General features: G+C 32.2%; 2 protein-coding genes across 2 annotated transcripts in view; both read left to right on the top strand.

Annotated features, from left to right (window-relative positions):
• The window catches only part of PCDH15 (protocadherin related 15), a gene marked incomplete at its 5' end in the record, with an annotated part of 518,446 nt that extends 507,972 nt beyond the window's left edge, over positions 1-10,474 (top strand). The window contains 5 exon segments of the mRNA XM_019629964.1: positions 930-1,148; positions 3,338-3,346; positions 4,207-4,374; positions 6,552-6,557; positions 8,235-10,474. Coding sequence (XP_019485509.1) covers positions 930-1,148; positions 3,338-3,346; positions 4,207-4,374; positions 6,552-6,557; positions 8,235-9,714 — 1,882 coding nt within the window.
• Positions 10,475-10,796: 322 nt separating this feature from the next.
• Positions 10,797-23,981, top strand: LOC109374944 (retinitis pigmentosa 1-like 1 protein). The gene is made up of 6 exons (XM_019629965.1): positions 10,797-11,547; positions 13,708-13,726; positions 15,397-15,435; positions 20,605-20,675; positions 21,551-21,659; positions 22,685-23,981. Exons 1-6 carry the CDS (start codon positions 11,447-11,449, stop codon positions 23,477-23,479), a joined length of 1,134 nt encoding a protein of 377 aa, XP_019485510.1. The 5' UTR covers positions 10,797-11,446; the 3' UTR covers positions 23,480-23,981.
• The last annotated feature ends 83 nt before the right edge of the window (positions 23,982-24,064 follow it).

The following is a 24,064-nucleotide window of genomic DNA, read 5'->3' as shown; positions in this document are numbered from 1 at the left end:
TTCCTAACATTTAAAAAAAAAAAAAAAAAAAGAACACAAATCTTGCATTAGTATTGTAGAATTTGTAAGAGACTTTTCAAATGTTGCTGAGAATTTTTTTTTTGGAGGGGGAAGCCTTTTCATCACAACAGAAAATATGTAATAAAATTGTTCAATCTAATAAAATTGAGTAGCAATCATTCCTTGATTCTCCTCCCCAAACACAGTCAGAATTACATTATTTAGAGGAAGAGTTTGCCAGGCCTACCACATTAAATTTACCACCAATTCTTGTCATTCTGATTACAATGATTGACTGCCTGCATTATTTATTTAGTCTTTTCTTTCTAAGCAAAAAATAGCTTTGAATTTGTTCACTTTCTGCCCATAAACCATTGTTTTAGTTTGGTGTTTGAGAATGTTGCTATTTAAGATGCTGTGGTGGAACACAAATATAGACTTTGAGTGTGAAGGCTTGAGTTAGTGTCTCAGATTTGCTTCAAAAACTGCAGTAAATCTGCATTATAATATTGTATTTCACAGGATTATTCTGAGGACCCAAGAAGATTAAAAGCAGGAATGTAATTTTAAACTATATTATGTAATTTAGAATACTAAACTTTATCCCGCCTAAATATCATTACATAAATAATCTCAACATAGTAATATCAAGTTCAATGATATTAAGAATGGCTTTTCCTAAGTCTGTAATCATATTAAGTAAGGGTCATTGTTATTAAGACTTTTGATATGTGTATATAGATATGTAATTACTCCTCATTACTGATATTGCTTTTTATGTATGTTTTCTTTATTCATAATAAGACTCTTGTCTGAGTTTATGTTACAATTTAAAAATGGATATATTAAAATATAATTAACATATTTTATTTTTAAAAAGGCCTTTCTTTGTTACTATTATTAATTTTACTATTTATCTGACAATAAAGATTTTTGGATGGCAAACTGCTCGATATCAATAAAGACTTTCAGCCATATTACGGGGAAGGAGGACGCATCCTGGAGATACGGACTCCACAGGCAGTGACCAGCATTAAAAAGCGAGGAGAAACTCTAGGCTACACAGAAGGTGCTTTGCTGGCTCTGGCCTTCATCATCATCCTCTGTTGTATTCCCGCTGTCTTGGTGGTTTTGGTCAGCTACAGACAGTAAGTACTCGTAGATGCTAAATATGGGTAGTTCTTCAAGAAGGTGTGATGGAAAACCCATCTCTGGTAACATGGCTTTGTAGCTGTAAAATATTGATGGTGCAGTTATGCTGGGATTGCTGTATCCTTCTTGTACCAAATGACCTTCCTTTGAAGGAAAACAATACAAACTTCCAGTGCATTTTTCAGATCGCTCGATGTTCCTGTTATCTTAATACATTCTCATGCAGTAGGAATATTTAGGTTAGATCCCGTGTCTTCATGTTCTTCATCAGGATAAGAGCCTTGGGAGACAAGGTAATAGGTATTCTGGGGAAAAGGCAGTGGAATGTCATATGCAAACGCCCATTTCAGCCAGTTCCAAAGGTAGGTCCATAACCTAACTCCATTGTCATGCAAGGTTTTTATCCAGAACCTTAAGTTTACCTCTGCACAGATGACGAGTGTTGGCAAAAGCGTTTAAAATGTGTAGCATGTCATAAGTAATTTTCCATGTTTCATCTTTCCTGGATAGGCCTATATTGTAACATCTAACAGTATATTTTGGCTGTACAGGCCTTAATTTTTTTCTGGTTCTTGGGGGGAAATGCATCCATTTAAAATCCCTATATATGTTTTTTTCTAATTTAGGCCCTTCAAAGTAGTCATGTAATTATCACTAGTTTAAACATCTATATTTGAGATAGGCTAGTAAGCTATTCTTTATTTGACACTAGGCATGGTGAACCTTTGTGATAGAGGACTACACATTTAAAGTATATCCCTATTGACAATGATTGGTGAAAATATTGGAGAATAGGTTAAGAAGAAAGGTAAGCCTGAGGGTGCACAAAATGAAAATAAATAACAGACAAGAATCATAAATCATATAAATTGCTTACATAACAAACAGAAATAATAGTGGAGCTGCTATTCATCATTTGAAATACCTACAGGGAAAGTCTTTATGTATTCTTAAACTGTTATCTTTGTTCTCTAACACTGAGACTTTTATTTTGAATTAAATTAGGTAAGGTAATTCTAATATGAGAGTTAAAATGTATGTTCTGCATGAAGATGCTATAGGAATATTTTCCATTACGAAAGCAATGTGAAGTTGCAAATCTAATATTTAGATTGATATGCTGAAGTGCCATGTATCCTTAACAGGTCAATTTATATGCTAAATTTAAAGCCTATGAAAAAACTTACTACTGGACAATTTGTTTTAAATTATTAAGTTATCAACTCAATATCAATTTTCATGTGAACTGTAATCTCCATTATAGCTATCCTTTTCATCCAACTATTTCTCAAAAGAGCTTTATTATATACTTCTAGCAATAATCTCAGTGAGAAAACTTACATTTGACATGCAATGCAATGATCAAAAACTGGGTGCTCTACTCAGTAGTATGAAATTTAACAAAAATTTAATATGCTTACTATTTAAACAGTTTGTAGGTGCATTATTTAATTATTTTAGTTCAGTAATCAGCTCAACATTCTACAAAGTAATTTTAGTTACTTTTTGTTTTATAGATTTACAGAATTAGACAAAATGAGTTTGACACAACTCATGTTTCAAAAAAAAATTTTTTTTTAAAACTCTAACATTTGTACTTTCATTTCTGCTTATAAATAAGATTGAAATGGATGGTGATTATTTTATATTAAGATGTGTCTTTGAATTTTGCCATTCATGGAAAACCAAGAAGCAAATCTGAAAAAACATTTCATGAATTCATTGCCCAGAAGTGAAGTGGCACCTTTCAGCTTCAAAGTGAAGCCAAGAGTATAAACAGAGCTCCTTGCCTGACTCCATTTCTTTAATATTCTCCAAGCACACTAAACCAAGAAGCCAATTATAAAGATCAGATCATTTTTAATATTCCGTTTCTCCATCAAAGTTTAAATTCACAAACCCTTGTTTTAATCCAGTTTTTCTTATTTTATTTAGTTCATTTCTTTGTTTTCTTGTAATGAATGTTTTAATAGCTTATACGACTGTGACAGTAATCATAAAGTGCTTACCAGTTTCACCTTCTGAATTGAAATACTTAGTTTCCCTATTATGTCATTAAATCTATGTCAGAGTCTAATCAGTAAACTATTCGTAACTTAAAATAAGTCACATATTAAAATATTATGAATGCAATATTTCTAATGTAGCTTTCTTTTTTTTTCTTACTCATTGCTTTCCCAAACAGGTTTAAAGTGTAAGTATAATTACTAATATTTTGCACATGATTTTATGTAATGTGAAAACAGAAACCCCAGATAATATTCATAAAGTAGTCAGCCTACCCAGAACCATGCATTATTTGTCTGCTTTGTATCTGTAGTAGGTGTATACTCTTCAGTTCAAATTCCCTTGTGGCTTTGTATATATAGAATTGAGCTGGTTTTACACAATCGGATGCAAGTGGAGGAAATGTGAAAAAGACAGTTTGCTTTGATAGCTTCTACCTTTTGAGATCTTGATTTTGAGGAAAGAATTATCAGTGTCCAGGACAGTCAAAAAGAACAGCCTAGCTTTACTGCAAGAATCACAGGCATTCCTAGACCTACAAAGGGAATAAAAACTAACCAAATCTCCCTCCTAAACGTGCCCACCTACCCAGCCTCTGTAAACTAATGCCAAAAATGCTTCAAATCATTTTTAAATAAACCTTCTATTTAAATAGATGAATGATGAATAATAAAATAAGATTATATATGTCCCATATGCCTCATATTATGAAAGAAATCCATTAAAACACTAGCAAGTGTCAATCTCATTTTTATATTTTGCTTTCTTCCATTAATATTATCATTTAATCTTTGCAAATATTTCCAGTGAATTCCACCCAGTAATCAAGGAGTAAATGTTTAAAGAACTACGAGGCAGGGAGAATTTGTAAATGATAGCCTGTGGGGATGCTTTTGTAATATATCAGCTTATAAATTCAAATACGGGTGTACAAGATTTTTTTAACGTTCGTTCCTCTGATAACTGTACACTATTATTACAAGGTAGCCTAGTGATAAGCGTATGACTTCTAAAGTAGTTTTACACAACATCCTTACTTTACTAAAGACGCCAAGAGGAGTGCACCAAGGCAGCAAAGCTCCAAGCCGCGGCCGCGCTGATGCCTGCGGCCAAACCAGCAGCACCTGCAGCAGCACCCGTGGCCGAAGCCCCGCCGCCGCCGCCGCCCCCGCCCCCGGGGGCACATCTCTATGAGGAAGTTGGGGACAGCGCAGCGTAAGTAGACCTTTCAGGGGTTTTAAGAAGTAAGTGGGTTTTGATGGATGCTGTGTGGTGAGTATTTAATTTCACGTAATGTTGAAAAGCTGTTTGCAGCCTACTTTATTATATTTTTTCAAAACAAAATATTGTTAAGATGAGAACCTAAGAGAAGTTAGAGAAGTAATAACAACAAAACAAAATTTAAAAAAAAAAATAAAAGAAGTATTCAATATGAAGAGACACTTGCAGATGAATAGTTTGAATTTTTATTATATTTTTAATCTCTAAATCTTTAGAATCATGTAAACATTCTTCTTCCACAATTAAACGTAGATTCTGAAAACAACTTTTTTTCTTTTCTCATAGAAAATTAGAATAAAGCACATTTATAAAGTAGTAATTCTTGATTTGGCATCAAAAGCCAACACCTGCTTTGTTACGTAAACAAATTGTATGGCCTAAAACCATAGACTTTTCTAATATACTATTTGAGAACATCGTAAAATACAGTAATTGAAATCTGAATGAAAATAAAGAATATTAACTACCCAAACACTTAGAAAAATTTTTTATCATATTCCTTTCGAAAGGCTGTTGTGATAGCTTAATTACTTCTCCTACATTATTTGTAATTGCTAAGCAATATTAAGCCATTTTTGAAAGAGACTTTTAAATGATTTTAAAAGACTACACAGCTGTCTCTATAATGATACACCCTCAAAACCTAATTGGTTTGGAGATATTGAACTTGTCTGTATTTTTTTAAATTCAAGAGTAATTATTTCTAGACATGAAATGCAAAACATCCAGGGATATTATAAAATTTAGAATATAACTAAATTGAGTCAAAGAAACATTTATTAACTGGAATTGAGTAGAGTTTAGGGACTAAAACATGTTCTACTTTTATATTTGTGGCATTTACTAGTAGGAATAAAGCAAGCCTCAACAATTATGAAATTTATGTTTTAATGCAAAAACTGGTTTTAAACATATGTATCAATACCATTTGCCATATTAATGCTATTGTATGAGATTATGTTAAGAATAGTTTTAAAATGTTAAAACTTATTTTAATATTGTATATTTTAATGATAGAATTGAATTTAAAACAACTTAATGTTTGTCATTCTATTTCTAAAATAATATAACGCAGGATTCATGCCTTACATATAGTTTTTTTATTATTTGTTTTATAAGTTGGAAATGATGGTCTCTTTTTTAATTATCGGTGAATATAGGAATTGAGCCAATACGATTTGATTCTCTTTATTTACACTCACCACCTCTATCCCATAAAAAAGTTTAAAAACTAAAAAATATTTTGGTGTCAAGTTAAGTGTGTTTTATATGAAATTATGAGGGATATATAATCATTTTTATTTAACAAAAGCAGGTATAATATAATATCATCTGGAATCAATATAGTTTCATGGTGATAATTTTCAAATAGCAAAACTGAAGGACTAGTTTTATTTGAAAAAGTATCTTAGACTTAGAGGAATTTGCAATTCTAATATGTATTTATTGAAGTATTATAAGTTCTACACATTTAGTTACCTTTAACAAATTTTTAACTTATCTATTCAAAAAATTTTACAGGGATTCTAATTGTAAGTTATTAGAAAATGGATGACAAATGAATTCTTATCAAATGTTTTTAAAAGAAAATACCAGAGGTCATTTTGAAAAAAAGGTTCATGAAATAATTAATAACTTCATATAGATTTAATAATTACTCTGTAATAGTCGTCGTAGTACTATATGTATATTTACTTTCTTCCAAACAATACTTATGGCTCCTGTATAAATCAGTGTGGAAAAATATTTCAGCTGGGACCCAGAAACAATTCATAGAATCTCATTTAAAATTTCTGTTTTAGGATTGAAATCATTCATATTTCATATAGATAAATTTTACCTATGTATAGGAATAAATAGCTAGATATTTTATATGATAAGACAACCAAATAAATACTATGTGATTTTATCTAAAACATTATTACAAGTTTTTCTCATGAATAAATACAAAAAATATATAAAAACATGCATTTTTTTGGATATATATGTATATATAGTAAGTGCTTAAATCTAATTCCTTTTAGTGTTTTCATAATCTCCTCAAATTAACTATAGTTAAAACTTTTCTTTTTCTGTCACATGTTTTCTCTTTCTCACCTGTGGATGCATAGGCATAAGTAAGTAAATAATATTATTATAATACAAGGGCATTAAAAAAAGATGCAATGGAATACATTAAGTGCTGTTTTACTCTATAGACAGTAATCATCTTTTTTTTTTAATCGTGGAGTCATTTACTTTTAAATAGAAAGTTATATCTTCCACACATCCTTCCCTTTTGATATTTTGAAATTGCATATTTAAACAAGTGTCCCCCTGACAGTACCTGTGCCTACCAAGAGGAGTTTCAAAATCCTCCTTGTTTTTAACTTGTTAAAAATATTTACATATATCTTTCAATTAAAAGTGATGTATTATCATTATATAGATAATTATTTCCAAGAAAAATTAAACCAAAGACAGATCTACACAAAAACAACCGTTATATAATCTCAAGCCCATTTTTTGAAAATGACTTTTCAAGATTAGGGAAAGTAAGTGTTTGCTGTCTCTTTAATCCATATGTCTGCACTTTTTGAAGTATTCAGGTAGTCGTGATATCCTATGTCTACCTATGACAATTCTTTCTTGCAGTTTGTATCTTTGCCAAATGACAATAACAACTTTGGCTTTATGTATCATTTTATTGCCTCACCTGCCATCTTAATTTTCCAATGTTTCAATTTTTTTCAAATTTTCAATGGCTATTTAATTTTTTTCAAAGTATTTCCTTTTGAATTCATTTCTGCTGTGTAGGTAAATATGAAACAATAACAAAAATAAATCTGTTACTCTGAGCTTGAGAACAAAGTCTAATGAGAAACTATTCAAAACCACAAGTCCCCCAGCCTTTCTGGGGGAAGGTCCTGATGCTTTCATCAGAGGCACTTATTTATGTCCTTTGATTTATTCAATTTTACTTGATGAACAGTCACTATGACTCGTGGATGAGGAAACCTTCCAGTGATATCAAAACTGATATATTCATATAATTTTTTTCAGTAAAGTGAGTCTTGACTAAAATTTGATCCAGATCATGTTCAAACGAAATGCCAACAGCCCCTCTCTTATTTGTAAAATATATGTTTTTGAAATGATTAAGCAAAAATTGAAATAGAAAAAATAATTTGTCTGGATTCTAGTGCAAATTCAGTTTCTCACTTGTGATATTGACCACTGTGAAAGAAATTCTCCCATTAGTGCTTGGGGAATTTTATTCTCTTAATCTGGATCCACTTGCAAGCTTTCGCTCAGATATGAAAGTACTGTTCGCTCCAGGAGAAAATTACCAAGATGAGAGATAATGGACAGCTATGAATCAGATACAGCTAAGGATCCTCTTTCCTCAAAACGTTCAGTTCTGAGCATCCTCAGCCAAGGCAAAGGATATGAAAACATTAGCCAAATGCTAGCCTGCAATTTGGAGAACTATGATGTATACATGAGAGAACTGTTATGTGTGGTCATGGATACTTTGCTGTATCAAAATAGTTGAAACAAAATCAGTGTACAGATTGACACATTTTTGTTTTTAATGAATATTTCTCAATGCTGCTCACAGCTCTCAAGCTTGTCTGCCCTGCCTTTTTAGGAACAGGGACATGAAAATAATGTTTTGCTTCAGTAGATTAGTGTTATTTGGTGTTTTATATGTTGAAGTATTAATAGTAATGAGAACCATAAAAAACCTCTTTCTCGGGAAAGCTATGTCACAACCTGTTTCCTTACATTTCATTATCTTCTTTTCTTTCAAGTCTTTTTCTTCTCTACCATTTCCAACAAAGCAGGGGAAATAAGTCAGTTCCAGAAGACAGGAAACATCAGCACGTTGTGGTGCCCTTTTCATCCAATCCTACTGAGGCTCACCAGCAGGCTTATATAGATGGATCCCTTAAGATCAACCAGCCCGAGTCTGCAAGGAAATTCACATTGGTATCTGATGAAGATGCCTTAAGTACCCACAGTGCCCTTTATAAGGAAAATATAGGACAAAGATCAACGAAGTTGGACTTTCCACTGAGAACAGATTCTGTAGGCTCATTTTTACCCAAAACACAAGCCAAGAATGAGCCTCTGGGGGGCCCAAGAGAAAAGATTCAGAAGTTGTGGAATCAGACAATCTGCTTACCTAGGAGACCAATGTGGGAACTTCCCAATACACCAGAAACCATAGAAATGGAGCAATGGCGAAGCAATAGACAGAAAGCTGGAAATGAAATTCCTGGAACCCATCCAAACAAAAGAGGTAGCAGGAATATTGTGCTTACAGCTAAAGATACAAGTTTAAGAGAGAAAGAGGAAATAAGGCCAGGTGAATCACCTATTATACAAGGAATGGAACAGTGGAAATCTCTGTCTTCAGACTCTTCATTTTCTTCTCCTTGGTCTCATTCCTCACTCTCTACTTTGCCAACTGTCTCAAGAGCTGTGGAACTCAAATCAGAGCCTAATGCCATCATTTCTCCTGCTGACTGTTCCTTGGAACTTTCTCCTTCAATGCCTTGCATTTTAAACTCTCCACTCCTAAGGAAAGAGACACCCACTTGTATGTTGACTGTTGAAACCAAAAGGAACATTTTCAAAAGTCTTCCCCATTCATCAAACATCTCTCCCCCTCCGCCATCTCCGCCTCCTCCTCCACGTCCTCCTCCTCCTCCTCCTCCTCTTGTCCTTACTCCGTTGTCTCTTTCCTGTTCTCCTCCTTCTCCTTCTTGTCATCCCTCTCCTCTTCCTTTTCCTCTACTTCTTCCACTTTCTGTTTCTTCTCCTCCCTCTATTTCTCCTCCTCTACCCCTCCTTTCTTCGCTTCCCTCTCTTCCTCCGCCACCTCCTCCTTTTCCTTCTCCACTACCTCCTTCAACTTCAGTTCCATCCCCTATGTGTGTTTGTATACCAGCTGTTAAACACACAGGCACTGTGAAACCACCCAAGGAAATGAAGCCCTCTATGTTACAGCGATCAACACCAACAACAGTTTGTAATGCACACCCTCAAAGAGAGCCAAAAGGAATCCTCAAACATGTTAAAAACTTAGCGGAACTTGAAAAGTCAATAGCTAACATGTACAGTCAAATAGAAAAAAACTATCCACCAACACACAACACAAAACTTCAGACTAGTTGCCCTTCAGAGATAACACATATGGAAATGACATCCGAACAAAATCAGGAGAATCTGCACAATATTGTCGAGGAAATTGAAAAACACTCTCACATTCAATCTACTTCACTGTAATGTTGCTTTTCCTATTTTAACTGGACAACTCTTTCATTGGCCGTAATCTTCAAGTGGAGCCAAATTTGAACATTAAAGAAGATTCTATTCTTTTACCCTAAACTCAATGCGATACTGTTTTTTTCCCTCATTTTTAATTTACAATATTATTAACCTCATCATTACTAACTCATATAGATTTATCTTAATTTTCTTAACTACGAAGTAATTATTTGTCAACATTTATTTAAAAAGTAAGTAATTTCAATCTATTTTTTAATGGGAATATATGGGTATAAAAGTTAGATGTCCAACTTAAACCAGTGGCTTGTTGATCATGTTAATGAAATAACTTTTACTTTTTCATCATAATTTTATGGGAAAAAAGGAGACTGTTACAAGTATGCTAAAAAATATCATAGTTTTTTTTTTTATTTCCTTGCAACCTATATGTGGTAAGAAGAAATGCTACCAATTAAAATGTCATTTATCCTGAAATGTAGGAGATGGCAGACATTATGGTATTCCAAAATAAATCTCAGGTGCTAGAAGATGTAGTCATCTATTTTCATATAAGAGCATCCTTTACTCAGGCTTGCTTTTATCTTACTAGTATGCTTATACATTTGATAAATCTTTTTACTTTTTCTCAGTTGCTATCTTATCTATTGATTTCTCATTGAGCTTTCTTTTTCCTTCTTTATAATGAAAATAAACCTTGAGTCATTGACTTTTATAAGACATTTAATTGTTCCTATAGATGTTTAAAGTGCTCTTTAATTTTATTTGTCCACATTATTACATCATCTCATTAATTATAATTTTATCATAAGATTCTCTTTCAAAGAAAATATTTATCTCATGTTTAATAAAGAAATTCTAATCAGTTTCATCAAAAGAAGGTTAAATAAATGTCTACAAAGGTTTATCGAGTATGAATTTAGTTACTATTTCATTGATGAAAATTGTAAATATTTTTCATTAATTTATCAGTAATATAAAATGTGCTTATCTTATTAAAATTTACAAAGGGGCATTTTGACTTCATTCCTAATTAGTTTTAGTCACTACAGAATAATTATCCAAATTTAGACTATAGTGTATAGGAAAAACATAAAAGTTTTAAATAGAAATCAAGAGGAAGTATATCTGAACTATCACCAGTTTTATATAAGTCTTTACTCTTTGTTTTAGACAGAAAAAACAGAAATTTATACTTTAGGAAGTTATTTCTATAGTTGTAGTGGTTCTCATATGTCAGAGCTCAACTTGTTAAATTCTGAAAGGCATCAGCTAAGCTAAGTACTATCTTCTTATCTTTTTAATGAAAGCTACACTTGACCATCAAGTAAATACTTTGTTTTTCCTATCCAATACTTGAAATAAATTTTGTTTACTAGAAACCTTCACTTGAAATACCAGTATATCATTTGTTTTACTCTGCAATTTTAATTAACTTTAGAAGATATAAATCTGCACAGAGAAAAGCACAATTCCAAAATACAAGCAAAAGTATTCCTTGATAATTACCATTGTAATTATATACTATATGTTCAGGGACCAACAATGCATCATTTAAAAGGTTTTATTCAGCTCATATTATGTGATGTTTCTTTAAGAATTTGGTCTGGAATTCCTAATTAACAAAATCATATCAAAAACAATTTGTAAATCTAATTATTTTCATTAGTTCTTCTTCTTCAGATTCTTTTCATCCAAAGCAAGAGTAATTTCTTTCTTGGGGTTCTTGAATATGACTTTTTTCTCTCTTTCACTGAAAAACTTCAGTTGGAGTTTTTGTTGGCAGCTGGTCATATGCATGAGAACTTGTGCCATTTGGCGGACTCTGACAAGGTATTATTCACAATTGTGTAAGCCTTCAATGTGAGTGTGTGTGTGTGTGTTTAAGCTACTTTGTATTAACTCCTGGGAAATGTTGAAAGAAATGCTAAGAAATTCCTTAGAATTCCTTAATTACATCTCTAAATAATGACCAAAGAAATATTGTAAAAAATCTAAACAGTTTTATCCAGGTGCCTCTAGCCTTACCAAAATGTTACATTGTCCTTTTCTATAACATTTTTATGATATTTGTATGATCAAAAAGTCTTATTAGTATTTTACTTTTCAAATGAAGCATCCATACCCATGTTTTTTATTTAATCTAGTCTTTTACTCACCCATTATATTTAGAAATCCCTGGCTTCATCATAAATGTCGATTAGAAATTCTTCTACATGAGGCTTACTAGTCCAATATTCTTTTAGTACATAAACCAAAATATGTTTCCTCTTCTCAACTCCTAAGCTTCCACAGCCTGACAACCACCATCTGGAAAAAGAGCACCTGTTTTTATTCTGCATTTATTATGCTCCAATTAATACATAAAGAATTATTAGATACCTTATTAAAAGACACAAACAGGTTACCACACATTTTCCTTATTTTAAAAAGTAAGCTGTAATACATACAAATGGTATAAAATGAAATAATTAATACACATTAGATATAAACTACACAGAAATATATATCGATATGATTGGGTTTATAGGAATCAACAGAGTGACATGTTTATTGAAAGTACACAGATAATTATACATATTGGTTCTGTTGTGTACTTCTTCTAAGTCACTCTTTGCCTTTGAGCTAAGACAAACAATAAAAATAACCAAATGACAGGCAACAAAAAGATTAATAGGAGTAGTGTTCATCTATTGATATCTTATTTCCCACATTTATAGAAAATATTGCTAAAGAAAAGAGGCAGTTTTAATATCTTAGAAAATAAAATCTAGTTTTGGTTGGACATTTTATATCATATATGTGACTCAGTTGTCATCATTAAAATCTAAATACGAGTTTTCTCTACGTATCTCTGAAAGATACAAATTGAGTAAAAGTTGAAATTATCTAAACTTCTAATGTTCCAGGAGGATTATCATTACCATAAGTATGGGTAGAACCATATAAGCACTCTGAAAATCTCACTACAGAACTATTACAAATAGTAAATTGATGATAGGGTTAAGTAGCGATTATTATATTGCCACTATCACCAACCATTTCAATCAGCAATGCCTTAATCACTAAAGATGTTTTCAGATAAGTAGATTTATCTTGTGAAGGCTTTGTAATTATTTAAAGAAATTTTTTACAGAGATTTTTTTTATTTTTGTTGAACTTTAGAAAGTTATGTATATACCTCTTCATAATCTTCATTAAGTTGCTTATTAATTCCATGTAGCATGGTCAACAGCACCAGTTTCATACTTTAGAACAACATTTTAATGAATAATAAATTAAAATATTCATAATTAGTGACATTCAACATTGGGAAAGTCTATACTTATTTTCCCGCTCAAGTAGGGTCAAATGTTTCACTAACTCGTGATCCATGAACTTCATAAAGCTTTATGTAATATTGAAAGTTTGGCTATTATACCTTCAAAAAGTTTTTCACTTCATGTTTAATAATGTCGTAGACACTTCATGTCTAATTAACTTTTAAAAGCTAATAGTACAATCTTACAAACATTTGGAAGAATATATTATAGTCATGGATATATATATATATATATATATATATACACATATATATAAAATCTGAACTAATGTGTTTTTCATGTATAAAACACATCTTTCCCTAAATGAGTATCTTCTATGCATTAAGACATCATCTAGGACAGAGATGATATACTATACCTTTTATTTCAATTGATCAAAACAAAGTGTCTATTGTACACCACTGCGATAAAATAGATTGTGTATGTTTTGGTGTTCATATGGAATGAGGGTCAGGGTGATAAATGTTTTTAATAATGCTGGTATGAAACCTTGATCCTCCTGTCTTGATACTGCCACAAAATATATTTCTCACTGAGACAATTTTTAGTAAAAATTACTTTCCCAGTTTTTCTCAGATCTTTTTTTTTTTTTTAACACCCTTACCTAAACTTTTTTTTAACCTAAAAACCCAAGATGTTTAATACGGATTTCTTCGTTTCTGCCTTGCAGGAGAGGTTATGCATCAGAGGTAAGGGCTTTATGGTGTTATGTTATACCAAGGACTGATTTATATTATTTTTCAAAACTAGGGTACTTTCTTTTATTTTAACAAAACTTATAAGTATGCTATGCTATTTCTTTTGTATCTGTTGCTTCCTTGTTTGGGTGTTTTAAGTCTATTTAATAAGTAAAGAAGGATCAACTGCTCACCTATTCAAGGATACATTGATTTATTTTTTTCCTGTGTTACTATTATTTAGTATTGTGAGATTCCCCTAAATTTATTTTTGTAAGGCTATAAACCTAATTTAGAAACTGTAGCATTATTGACATCAGTTCTTTTTACCAGTCCAAGGCTCCATCCTAACACATTAGAGCTTGAGATCTTAAAGCGTTTTTTTTTTTTTTTTGAAAAACGACTGGCTTTCCTATTGTGTTAATTTGACTCCCAGTCTACAGAGAAGATACTGGGCATTCTGGCCAAGAGTACCTGGCTCACCACACTGTAATTGGTGCTGTCAGTGAAGCCACTGAGAACCGAGCATGTATTGTTTAGCATAAAGCTTTTCAGTTAAGAGACTGAAATAAGCATGCGATCTGATTCGCTAATAGTTTAGAATGCATAAGACCTAAATTATTTGAAAGTTAAGATGCATGCCTTTAAGAACAACTGGTTTTCAGGGATAATTATAATAGCCAACAGGATGAATCAGAATATTTCTAACTTAAACTTCCTGCTCTTTTAAATGAATACCTTAAGTAGACTGACTCACTAACGACTGAATCATGAAAAGTCCATCTGTTCAGTCAAACAGTTTTCTAGTGACCATTCCAAACAGTTGGTTCATTGGTGGAAATATCGCTTAGAACTTCTCTGCCCATTCTCCTATTGCTTACTTTAAGATTCCTGTGGTATAACTATTTCCCCCCAAAGAGTTGGTAACCCAAAATTTGAATTGTGATTCTTCTTTCCATCCGATTAAAGTACAAATCATCATAAAACAGACCAGTAGTGACCGTGTTTCCTTTAAATAAGTGTGGGTGAAGTAGAGCGGCAATAGGAAGTGATTCCTGCAAAATCTGAGGAAGGACAATTGCCCTAATCACAGAAGAATTTCTGAAAACATGCTTAATACATGAGGACAGGCACTCCACATTTTGGTAAAAAGAAAAAAATGGGAAGCATGTTTTAAATATGATGACAAATAATATTTATCATTCTATATCATTTTGTGCGCTCTACCCTTCTTCCTAACGAACCTGATTACGTTTAATGTGATTGGGGAGAAAAAAAGAGGGGCAATTTAAAACAAGGTTAAAATTGCTATGAAGAATTTTATGACACTTAAAGTGCTTTTAATAGCATAAGGACTCTATAATATGAAGCTCAAACCAAGAATATTATTTATAGATTTCTATTTATTAAGATTAACCTTGATGTTAATTAAAACAGTGATGAAATTAAAATAAATTAACTCTTCATAAATTTATGTTCCAACATGAATAATTAGTCAAAATATTATTTAATGCTATTGGTAGCTATCACGTGAACAAGGAATCATAATCCCAAGGTAACCAGTTTTAAGCTGTAACCTTTTTTTCTCTCTTTCCAATCATAATCTACCTTTTCCCTTGAAATTATTTTCTAAATCTTTCTCTCTTTTTTTTTTTTTTTCCTATTTTAATTTCCTTTGGCAGCAACAACAACTGCTGAGGCCTTCTCTTCTTAAACCAGAGGTATCAATTTTCTTTCTCTTTTCAACCTCCCTGAGTCTTCACAACGATATTTTATTGTGACTTTAATGTCCATCTGACATGTAGGCAGAGTGGGTAGCTGCCCTCATGGCATAATTTTACAAGAGAGAGAAAAGGTGGTTTTAAAATAAACAAGAAAACAAATCACCTCACCACTTCTTCCTGGTGGCTGAAATTCCAATTTTTTTTTGCTTCATCCTCTGGGAACTAGACAGATAAAAACTTTAGTCCTGTTAAAAGCAAGCTATCATTGAATGAAGTAATTCATAAACTTGATCAGCCTCTTGTCTAAATTAATCATAACTGATCCTGAGATCAGATTTTGATTAGTTTTCAAAAATTGAAAAAAAAATACTACAAAAAAGAAACCAAAAAACGCTGACATCTGTGATGAAATAACAGAAGGTAGAAACTGGGTTATGATTAACAGTATTTAATTATTTCATGTAATTCAAAATACTGCCTTTGGGCACTTGTCTATTTCAAAATGCCTATGACGTTTTCTTCTGCAATGAGAAAAAGATAGGCACAGTTATATAATACATTCATATTATTTATACTTATGATTTTATACTGCAATTTTTTAAAGCAACATTATGTAAAATTATTTTCTTTGGCAAATTTAATATTTTATAGGATCCACTTAAAAACATTATTTCATTTTCTTAACAAAAGAATCTTCACTTTGCTAAAGAGAGGCATTTTCTGGTTAAAACTTGCTTCCCAAAATTTGGAGGTTGACTGGCAGGAATATTCCACTTTTATAAATTTTTAACAAAAATGTCCATGGAGACATCTCCATAGACTACTGAATTAGATAACTCAGTTAAAAGCCAAATGCCAATTACTGGATGCAACATGTTAGTCAAAATATGCACTTTTCTGGGCATTAGTTTAATCTTTCATAAAATGTTAGCAATAATACTTAACATATGAGCTCCCAGCTCAACATCTGGAACATAGTAGGAAGAAATTCAATAAATGGTAGTTATTGTTCTTTTTGTTTACATCAGTGCAAATGTTTCTTTTTTGATCAATAAGATACTAAGCTAATACTATGTCTTCTCTGTTTGAAATTCTCTTCTCTTGGCAAAAATTGAATTTTAAAAATATTTTTGTGTTTTATCTGCCCACAAAATCACTTTTTAGTATGTTACTTAATATGATTTTCTAAACTTGGGACTCACCTACCTACTAAGAGCGACAGGGACTACTGCGTGGAGGGTTTCACTGTCTGTATTCAAACTGAACCAGGAATCTTAATGGTCACCAGTTCCTTTCTTCCTCTATGTTTGCATGCTTGCTTGTTCATTTTTCTGAAAAGCTGAGGTTCCACTCTTCAGTAATGGATTTCATAAGAATCGAAGAGGGACCCTTCAGATCGAGCCAGTCCTCTAGTGCCAATCCCTCATTTTCAACTCGGACTGCACAGTGACTGATTGAATCAAGGGCTAATTTTCCTGGGTTCCAACCCAGTTGCTTCTATCCATTTATTTATTTATTTATTTATTTATTTAATATTTTTAAAGTCATCTGATGCCAGATATATATTATAGCTAGCAAGAGCTGAGCTTTACTCTCCCTTTAGGAAAAAAAAAGCATCTATCTGTAAAGAAAACTTGTTTATTCTAATGTTTAAAATCTGAAATCCACTCAGTTGCATTGTTTCCATAAATATTTATTTTTTATTATTGCTAAAAGTTTTTAAAACTGAACTTCAAAGCCATTGTTAATTGTTGTGAGGACTCCTAATGTGAGGTCTTCCCTGTAACAGAATTTGAAGTGTGTGTCACAGTGTTGTTGTTAGCTATAAGCACAGTGTTTTACAGGAGATCTCCAGAACCTCTGCATCTTGCCTAATTGAAACTTTACACCCTGTTGAACAGAAGCTGCCATTTCCCCCTCTCCCCACCATGAGGCAATTATCATTCCACTGTCTGCTTCTATGAGTTTGACTATTTAGATGCTTCGTATAAGTGGAATCATGCTGCCTCTGCCCTTCTGTTACTAGCTTTTTTCATTTAACATGATACTTCCAAAATTAATCTATGCTGTTGTGTATGGCAGGAATTCCATCTCTTTCAAGGCTGCATGGTATTCCATTGTATGTATATACTGCATTTTTTGTATTCATTCTTCCATTGATGGATATTTAGGTTTCAACTTTAAAATCATTTGGTGATGTTTTCTCAGTCTCCCTATGTATGCATGACATTAAACATGTATTGGCTAAGCTGTTTAAAAGTATTAGATCTGAGACCTACTTGCTCCATTTAAATCAGCAAAATTATGTTGGGTTTTTAGATGCCTCAAAAGTCCAAGCCTACCAATATGTATATATGTATGTATTTAGTTTGAATAACTTAAATTTAGACTTTAAAACTTTGTTCTCATTTCTTGTCTTTCCTGACCTCATTTCCTACCCTCCCACCCGCCTTCCTATAGTGAATAATTTTTGTTGAAATAAAACCACAGCATAAAAGTGTACAAATCATGTAGTATAGCTAGATAATACTTACAGAGTGCACATGCCCTACTAGCTCTCCAGAAATGTCATCCTTATCAATATTCAGATATCATTTCTCCTTTCCCTAACCACTCACCTGGCTTCTTTATTTTTATGATAAATATATATATATATATATATATATATACACACACATATATATATGCATATATATTTTTAATATATCTAATAATTATATATATATCTAATATTAATTATATATATAATTTCAGCTTTATTGAGGTATAATTAACAAAGAAAATTGTGAGATATTTTATGTGTAAATTGTGGTGATTTGATATATCTGTGCATTGTGCTGAGTCCCTTCATCTAGTTAATTAACACATCTATCACCTCACAAATTTACTTTTTATTATGTGTGAGAATATTTTAGTTCTCATCTCTTAGCTAATTTCAGTTATACAATACAGTATTATCAACTATAGTCATCATCCTTTACATTAGAACCTCAAATCTTATTCATCTTACAGTGAGTTTTTAAGCTTTTACCAACCTCTCTCTATCTCCACACCCCCAGCCATTGACAATCACTTTTCTACTCTCTGTTTCTTGACTTTTTATTTATTTATATATGTGTTTAGATTCTACATATAAGTCATATCATGCAGTATTTATCTCTGTTTGGCTTGTTTTACCTAGCATAATGCCCTCAATGTTACATCCACGTTGTCATAAATGGCAGTATTTCCTTTTTTCTAAATGTAGGTATTCATTGTGTAGTGGTAGTATATCATAGCCAATGAGGTTTATCTGAGGCATGATTATTGCTAATTGAAAACTTTTCACCTGGCTTCTAACAAATATTGAAGTTTCTATAAATAGAATAATATGTTTCATTTGTACCTGACTTCTTTTGCTCATCATTCTGTTTGGGAGATTCATCTCTGTTGTTGTGTGATGTTGTACTGTGTTTACATTATGGACTTTTGCATTGGTTCCGGCTTTGGGCTGTTATGAATACTGTGTTTCGGTATACAATTGTACACATTTATATTGGGTATATAAACTGAACTGTATCGGATTTCTGTGAAATGGATAGGCATGTATTTGACTTTGGTATTATTGCCAAATATTTCCCAAAGGGTTTTACTAATTTCTAATCATTCCAGCAGTGTATGAGTTCCAGTGCTCCGTGTCCCTGCCAAAACATAGTATCAGTAATCTTTTTCTTTCTTTGTAATCTTAGCTATTCTGATGGGTAAACTGAAGTTGTTTTAACTTCAAAATTGGATTCCTTCGCAGCTGGTTTACAAAATCTTTGTAAATTGCAAAATCATCAGATAGTTCATTCATAGAATAGAGGGACTGCAAACTTAGATAAGGTAAATTAAGTGAATTAAATTATTAGATGTAAAAAAATTAAAAAGAGCAGATGGGAGATCCTATTGCAACTATGGGTATAAGCGTAAAACAATAAGGTTGAAAGCATAGTAAAAAAAGGAGAGGCATGATTGCTATAAGCAATCTAACTAAATACATGACACGTGAAAATATGAGCCCAATGTTGCCATCTTTTTATTTTTCAAGAGAAATCAAATCCAGATTTTTATAGTATTTTCTGATTAGAATTTTGACAACAAATTCAATTTTTTAAAAATGATGTTTGCCAAACAAAGCACAACTTAGGGTTATACAGGCATATGAATTTTCATACTTTTCTAATGATATATTTGTGCTCTCAGAGAACATTTTTTTCCTGACTGTTTATTATACTTGGATCAGCAGAATTAATTCTAATTAATAATAAGTGATTTTAGAAATAAATACTAACATATTTTCCTGTTGATAGCTATAATTTTGCTTTATTTTTTCTTTATTGAAAAATTGATTTAATTAACCATTCAGTTCGACCTATATAAATATTAAAATAGAATTTAACAAGGAAATGTAATGACATTGAATTTAGTAGTTACTTAAAACTAGCTTCACATCTATATCTCAGGGAAAAAATATATTTTTATAAGAGAAGAGTTTGACAAAAATCAGTGTTGCCTGTAATTTAGAACTGGAAGCCTTGAAAGGGCTCTGCTCTGACAAATTCCCTCTTTTTTTAAAAAAAAGAATTAAATCCAGAATTAGCAGTATGTTTTAAAATTAAACATTTTGGGGAAATATCTCACATTAATGGAATTTTTTATTTATGTGTAAATGCTTATTATCAGATCGTTCTTAAGAATAGATTTTGATGAACAGAAATACTCTGGGGATTAGAAAGCTGTTAGAAGGAAGATGAAACAATGCTGAAGATAATGCTATAATTTTCCTCAAGGCTAAAACCTGTTAATAGTATAAGCTAAAACAGAGTGAAATATTCACTGCCTATTGATAGTTATAAAACTGACCCAAGAACAAGTAATATGCTCAAATGCAATCTTTAACAGACTTACTGCTATAAAAACATTTACCTTTTTTACCCCTTCGGGTCTGGTTACATAACCTTATTTTGTGTAAAATAGTTTAACAGCCAGAAAAAAAAGTATTTGAATATGTATCACTAATATTTGTGATTGAAATTATTTTGGCAGGAGTATTTTGAGAGTCATCGAATTCTAGGTCTGGAAATCTGGGATCTGAAATATGATAAGAATTTGTTTTCAAATGCAATTTCTCTTTTTGAACAATAGGAGTTATCCATGGAGTCTGGAATTGATCCTGGCCAGGAATATGGACAAGATTATTACAGTTATGAGCATGGGTACATCTTCAGATTTTTTATCCAGCATCTTAATATTTTATGAATAATGAGGAGTTAGTAAATAATTATTACTAGCATTTGTTTATGTCATTTCATCTGTTTCATCTTTGAAAATGAGTATGTATTTAGTTTTAATTTTAGTCAAGTTTTAACCATTTTTCCATATTGAGCTCTGTTTTGATGTTCTATATTGATATTGACTACAACTCTAAGACTGCAGTAAAATTATTCAAAATTATTCATATGGGAAATAAAAGTCAAACATATTTGCTCAATTCCTGAATTCACCTTTTTTTTCACATGAGATGTATAACATTTTATCTAACCAGTCAGCCTTAAGATTTTATCCAAGAAAAACTGAGAAGAAAACATACTTTAGAATTTAGTAGTAAGCATCTCAAAATTCACTTGTATACACAAAAGTTAACCGCTTTCTAAAAATGAAGTAGAGAAATGTACAGACCAGTAGATATCATGGTTGAAGTAGATCTTTGCTATAAAGATAGAGATTTTATGTTCTCAGTAAGCTATTATACTTTTAGAAAGAACCTATTTTGTGCCCTAAAATCTTCAATTAATTAAAGAACAATATGCTTTTCTCTTCATTCTAATCTCTCCCAAAACTTAAATCTGAAATAACTTGACTCTCTTTATTGTTATTCCAGGGTATCATTATGGCAAAATCATTGGTGATCAGGTTGTAGTACTTACGTTGTGGTTTTATAACTAGTTTACAAGGAGCCTAATAGGTGCCGTATAAATATATGTTGATTGAATGATGAAGAAAAAGAAGAACACAGAGAGAAGGAAGTCATGGTAGACTTTATACTGACCATGTGAAAAAAAAAAATTAAAGTTGTAAGTTTCTATTACAGGTATGAAATGCCTCAATATGGAAGTCGCCGTCGCTTGTTACCACCTGGTGAACAAGAAGAATACGGTGAGGTGGTTGGTGAAGCTGAGGAGGGAATTGCGGAGGAAGAGGTAATTAGTATAATTTTCTTATGTAAGGTTAATATTCCAAGAGTAAATTTTAACCCTATTTGAAAAGCAGGCTAAAAAGTATTGCAAAAATAAAAAATCCTATTTACTTAATACATGTTTTCCATAGAAATGTAATAATATGGACCATTTTTTTTGCCTTATGTATAGAAGGAAATTAATTTTTATGTAAGTTTAACTTATGGCCTTTTATAAAATGTTTAAACACCTGGAATAAATCCATAAAGCAATTATGTTTTCAAAAATCTCAATGTTTATCTTTCCCCATAAAGACAACATTGTAATAAAAGTATAAAAAGTATTTTGCAAAACAATGTTTACTTTTGTTTCTAAATTGTCTAGCATACCTAGGAGTCATAAAAAAACATAGCCTCCATAACTGAAAAGTTATCAGAGGAAAATAAAATATTACCACCAATATGTTTAATGAAATACCATTTAAGCTTAAATTAGCATGAGTCATTTATATCAAATTCTGAATTGTTCTTGAAATATTCATTTGGAACATTTATCAAAAAAAAAATCCCACACACACAAATAATAAATGTCACTATAGCTTTACCCTGTTCAAAATTAAGACAATTGTCAAATCTCACAAGCTATTCAGATAAACTATCATAATTTCCTCATTATTTAAAATTTTGTTAAAGAAAATACATAAAAAATATTTAAAGTCTAGGGATGGGAGAGGGAAATATAACAATTTTTTTTCTCCTTTGATATAAGATGTACAATACATTTTGAATAAGAAAAAAAAGAGAAAACATTAGAATTTGGTATTATACAATAGAAGCCAAAATAAAATAGTTTACTTGTTCTTGATTATCTTCTGTCTATGTAAAGTGGGGGTAAACAATAGAGAATTGTGTGATTGTTTCTGAAGCCAGTTATATAACTTGCATGAAGCGATCACCCCACAGATTCATTCCTGCTTAACTTGTGTGGGACAAGGTCACAACATAACCATCCCCCAGCTGACACTTCAATTGCATTTTCATGATTTTCAGGCAAAGGAAGTTAGAGAGCCTAGTGAGGAGCAAGAAGTAGTTGTCACTATTGAAAAGCCTCCAGAAGCTGAGCCTACATACACGACATGGAAGAGTGCCAGGATATTCCCAATGATTTTTAAGAAAGTTAGAGGACTAGCTGATAGAAGAGGCGTCATTGACCTTGAGGAAGAAGAGTGGCAGAGACGCCTTGAGGAAGAAGATAGAGACTATTTGAGACTAGAGCTGGAAGCAGAAGAAGGTTCAGAAAGCACCGTGGAGTCAGAGGAGGAACCTTCCAGTGACTACACTTTGTACACTGAATCTGAATTCGAGTTTAGTTTGTCTGAGACGACAGTAGAGTCTGAGTCAGAGACACCGTCTGAGGAGGAGGAAAGCTCTACCGCGGAATCAGGATCGGAATCCACAGAGTCAGAAGGAACAAAGAGAAGAAAAAACATTTTTCTTGCAAGGAGAAGGCCCATTGCTGAAGGGGAAGTTCAAGCGGGGCCACCCAGAGAACCAGAACTGGTTCTGGAAGAAGAAGAACGCCCAGAAGGAGAAGAGAGTGAGCTGGCCCCTGTGGAAGAATCAACAGAGCTTGAATCTCACATCGCAGAGGAGGGCAGCGCAAGATCAGCTTCTGCGGAAGGAAGTGGGGAAAGTGAGGAGGAATCAGAGTCGTCTAGCAGTACTAGTGAGAGTCAGTCTGGAGGTCCGTGGGGCTTTCAGGTGCCAGAGCAAGACACACGCAAGGATGAAAACCAAAAGAAACCTCCAGGAGCAAACTCGGAAGGGTACAACACAGCACTTTAAAAGAGATGACAGGAGGTGGGAGTCTTGCAGTGATGAGTGCTCTTGTGTGCAGTGCCTCTGTGTGTTCTCTGAAATGACCCTTGAAGGGGAGGCAATTGATCATGGTTTTGATCTGACAAGATTAGAGACATGCCAGAAAAGTGAATATATATGCTGTCCACATAGATGTATATGTTAGAGAGTATTAGGGTAAAACTGACTCCTCTTTCCTATATTGCTAATTCAGAAGACATACAATTGGTTAATCAATATTTAATATCACATAGTGGGATTTCTGTTAACGCAGTGTGGCATTATGTATTACAAGGATGCCCTGCCTATTGGAATGGATTATATGAATACATATGGTGGTTTTTATATCACCTTTAAAAAAATAACTCCTTAGGACAGGCTGCAACAAATGAGGTCTCTAAAAGCCTACTTTTGCATATATGTACATTTCGACTGGCTAAGGTATAATCAAAAAGATCATGAACATGTTCAATTAAGTTTGTAGCTGACACTTTCAAATATTAGAAGTTAAATAAAATAAATTAAAAAATTAAGTTAGCTACCATTTCTTTTCCATTGTGGATATTATCTAAA

This window comes from Hipposideros armiger, unplaced genomic scaffold, assembly GCF_001890085.2.
Source record: "Hipposideros armiger isolate ML-2016 unplaced genomic scaffold, ASM189008v1 scaffold_876, whole genome shotgun sequence".
In the NCBI taxonomy this organism is placed as follows: domain Eukaryota; kingdom Metazoa; phylum Chordata; class Mammalia; order Chiroptera; family Hipposideridae; genus Hipposideros; species Hipposideros armiger.
The sequence above is the reverse complement of the archived record's forward strand: the minus strand, read 5'-3'. Positions and strand labels throughout refer to the sequence as shown.

What these genes read in the sequence shown, in the direction of transcription:
- LOC109374944 (XM_019629965.1), top strand. Translation starts at nt 11,447, where the DNA reads ATGACTTTTTTCTCTCTTTCACTGAAAAACTTCAGTTGGAGTTTTTGT. An exon ending in TATTACAGTTATGAGCATGG is followed by an intron (nt 20,676 to 21,550) that starts GTACATCTTCAG and finishes TTTCTATTACAG; the next exon opens with GTATGAAATGCCTCAATATG. An exon ending in AGGGAATTGCGGAGGAAGAG is followed by an intron (nt 21,660 to 22,684) that starts GTAATTAGTATA and finishes CATGATTTTCAG; the next exon opens with GCAAAGGAAGTTAGAGAGCC.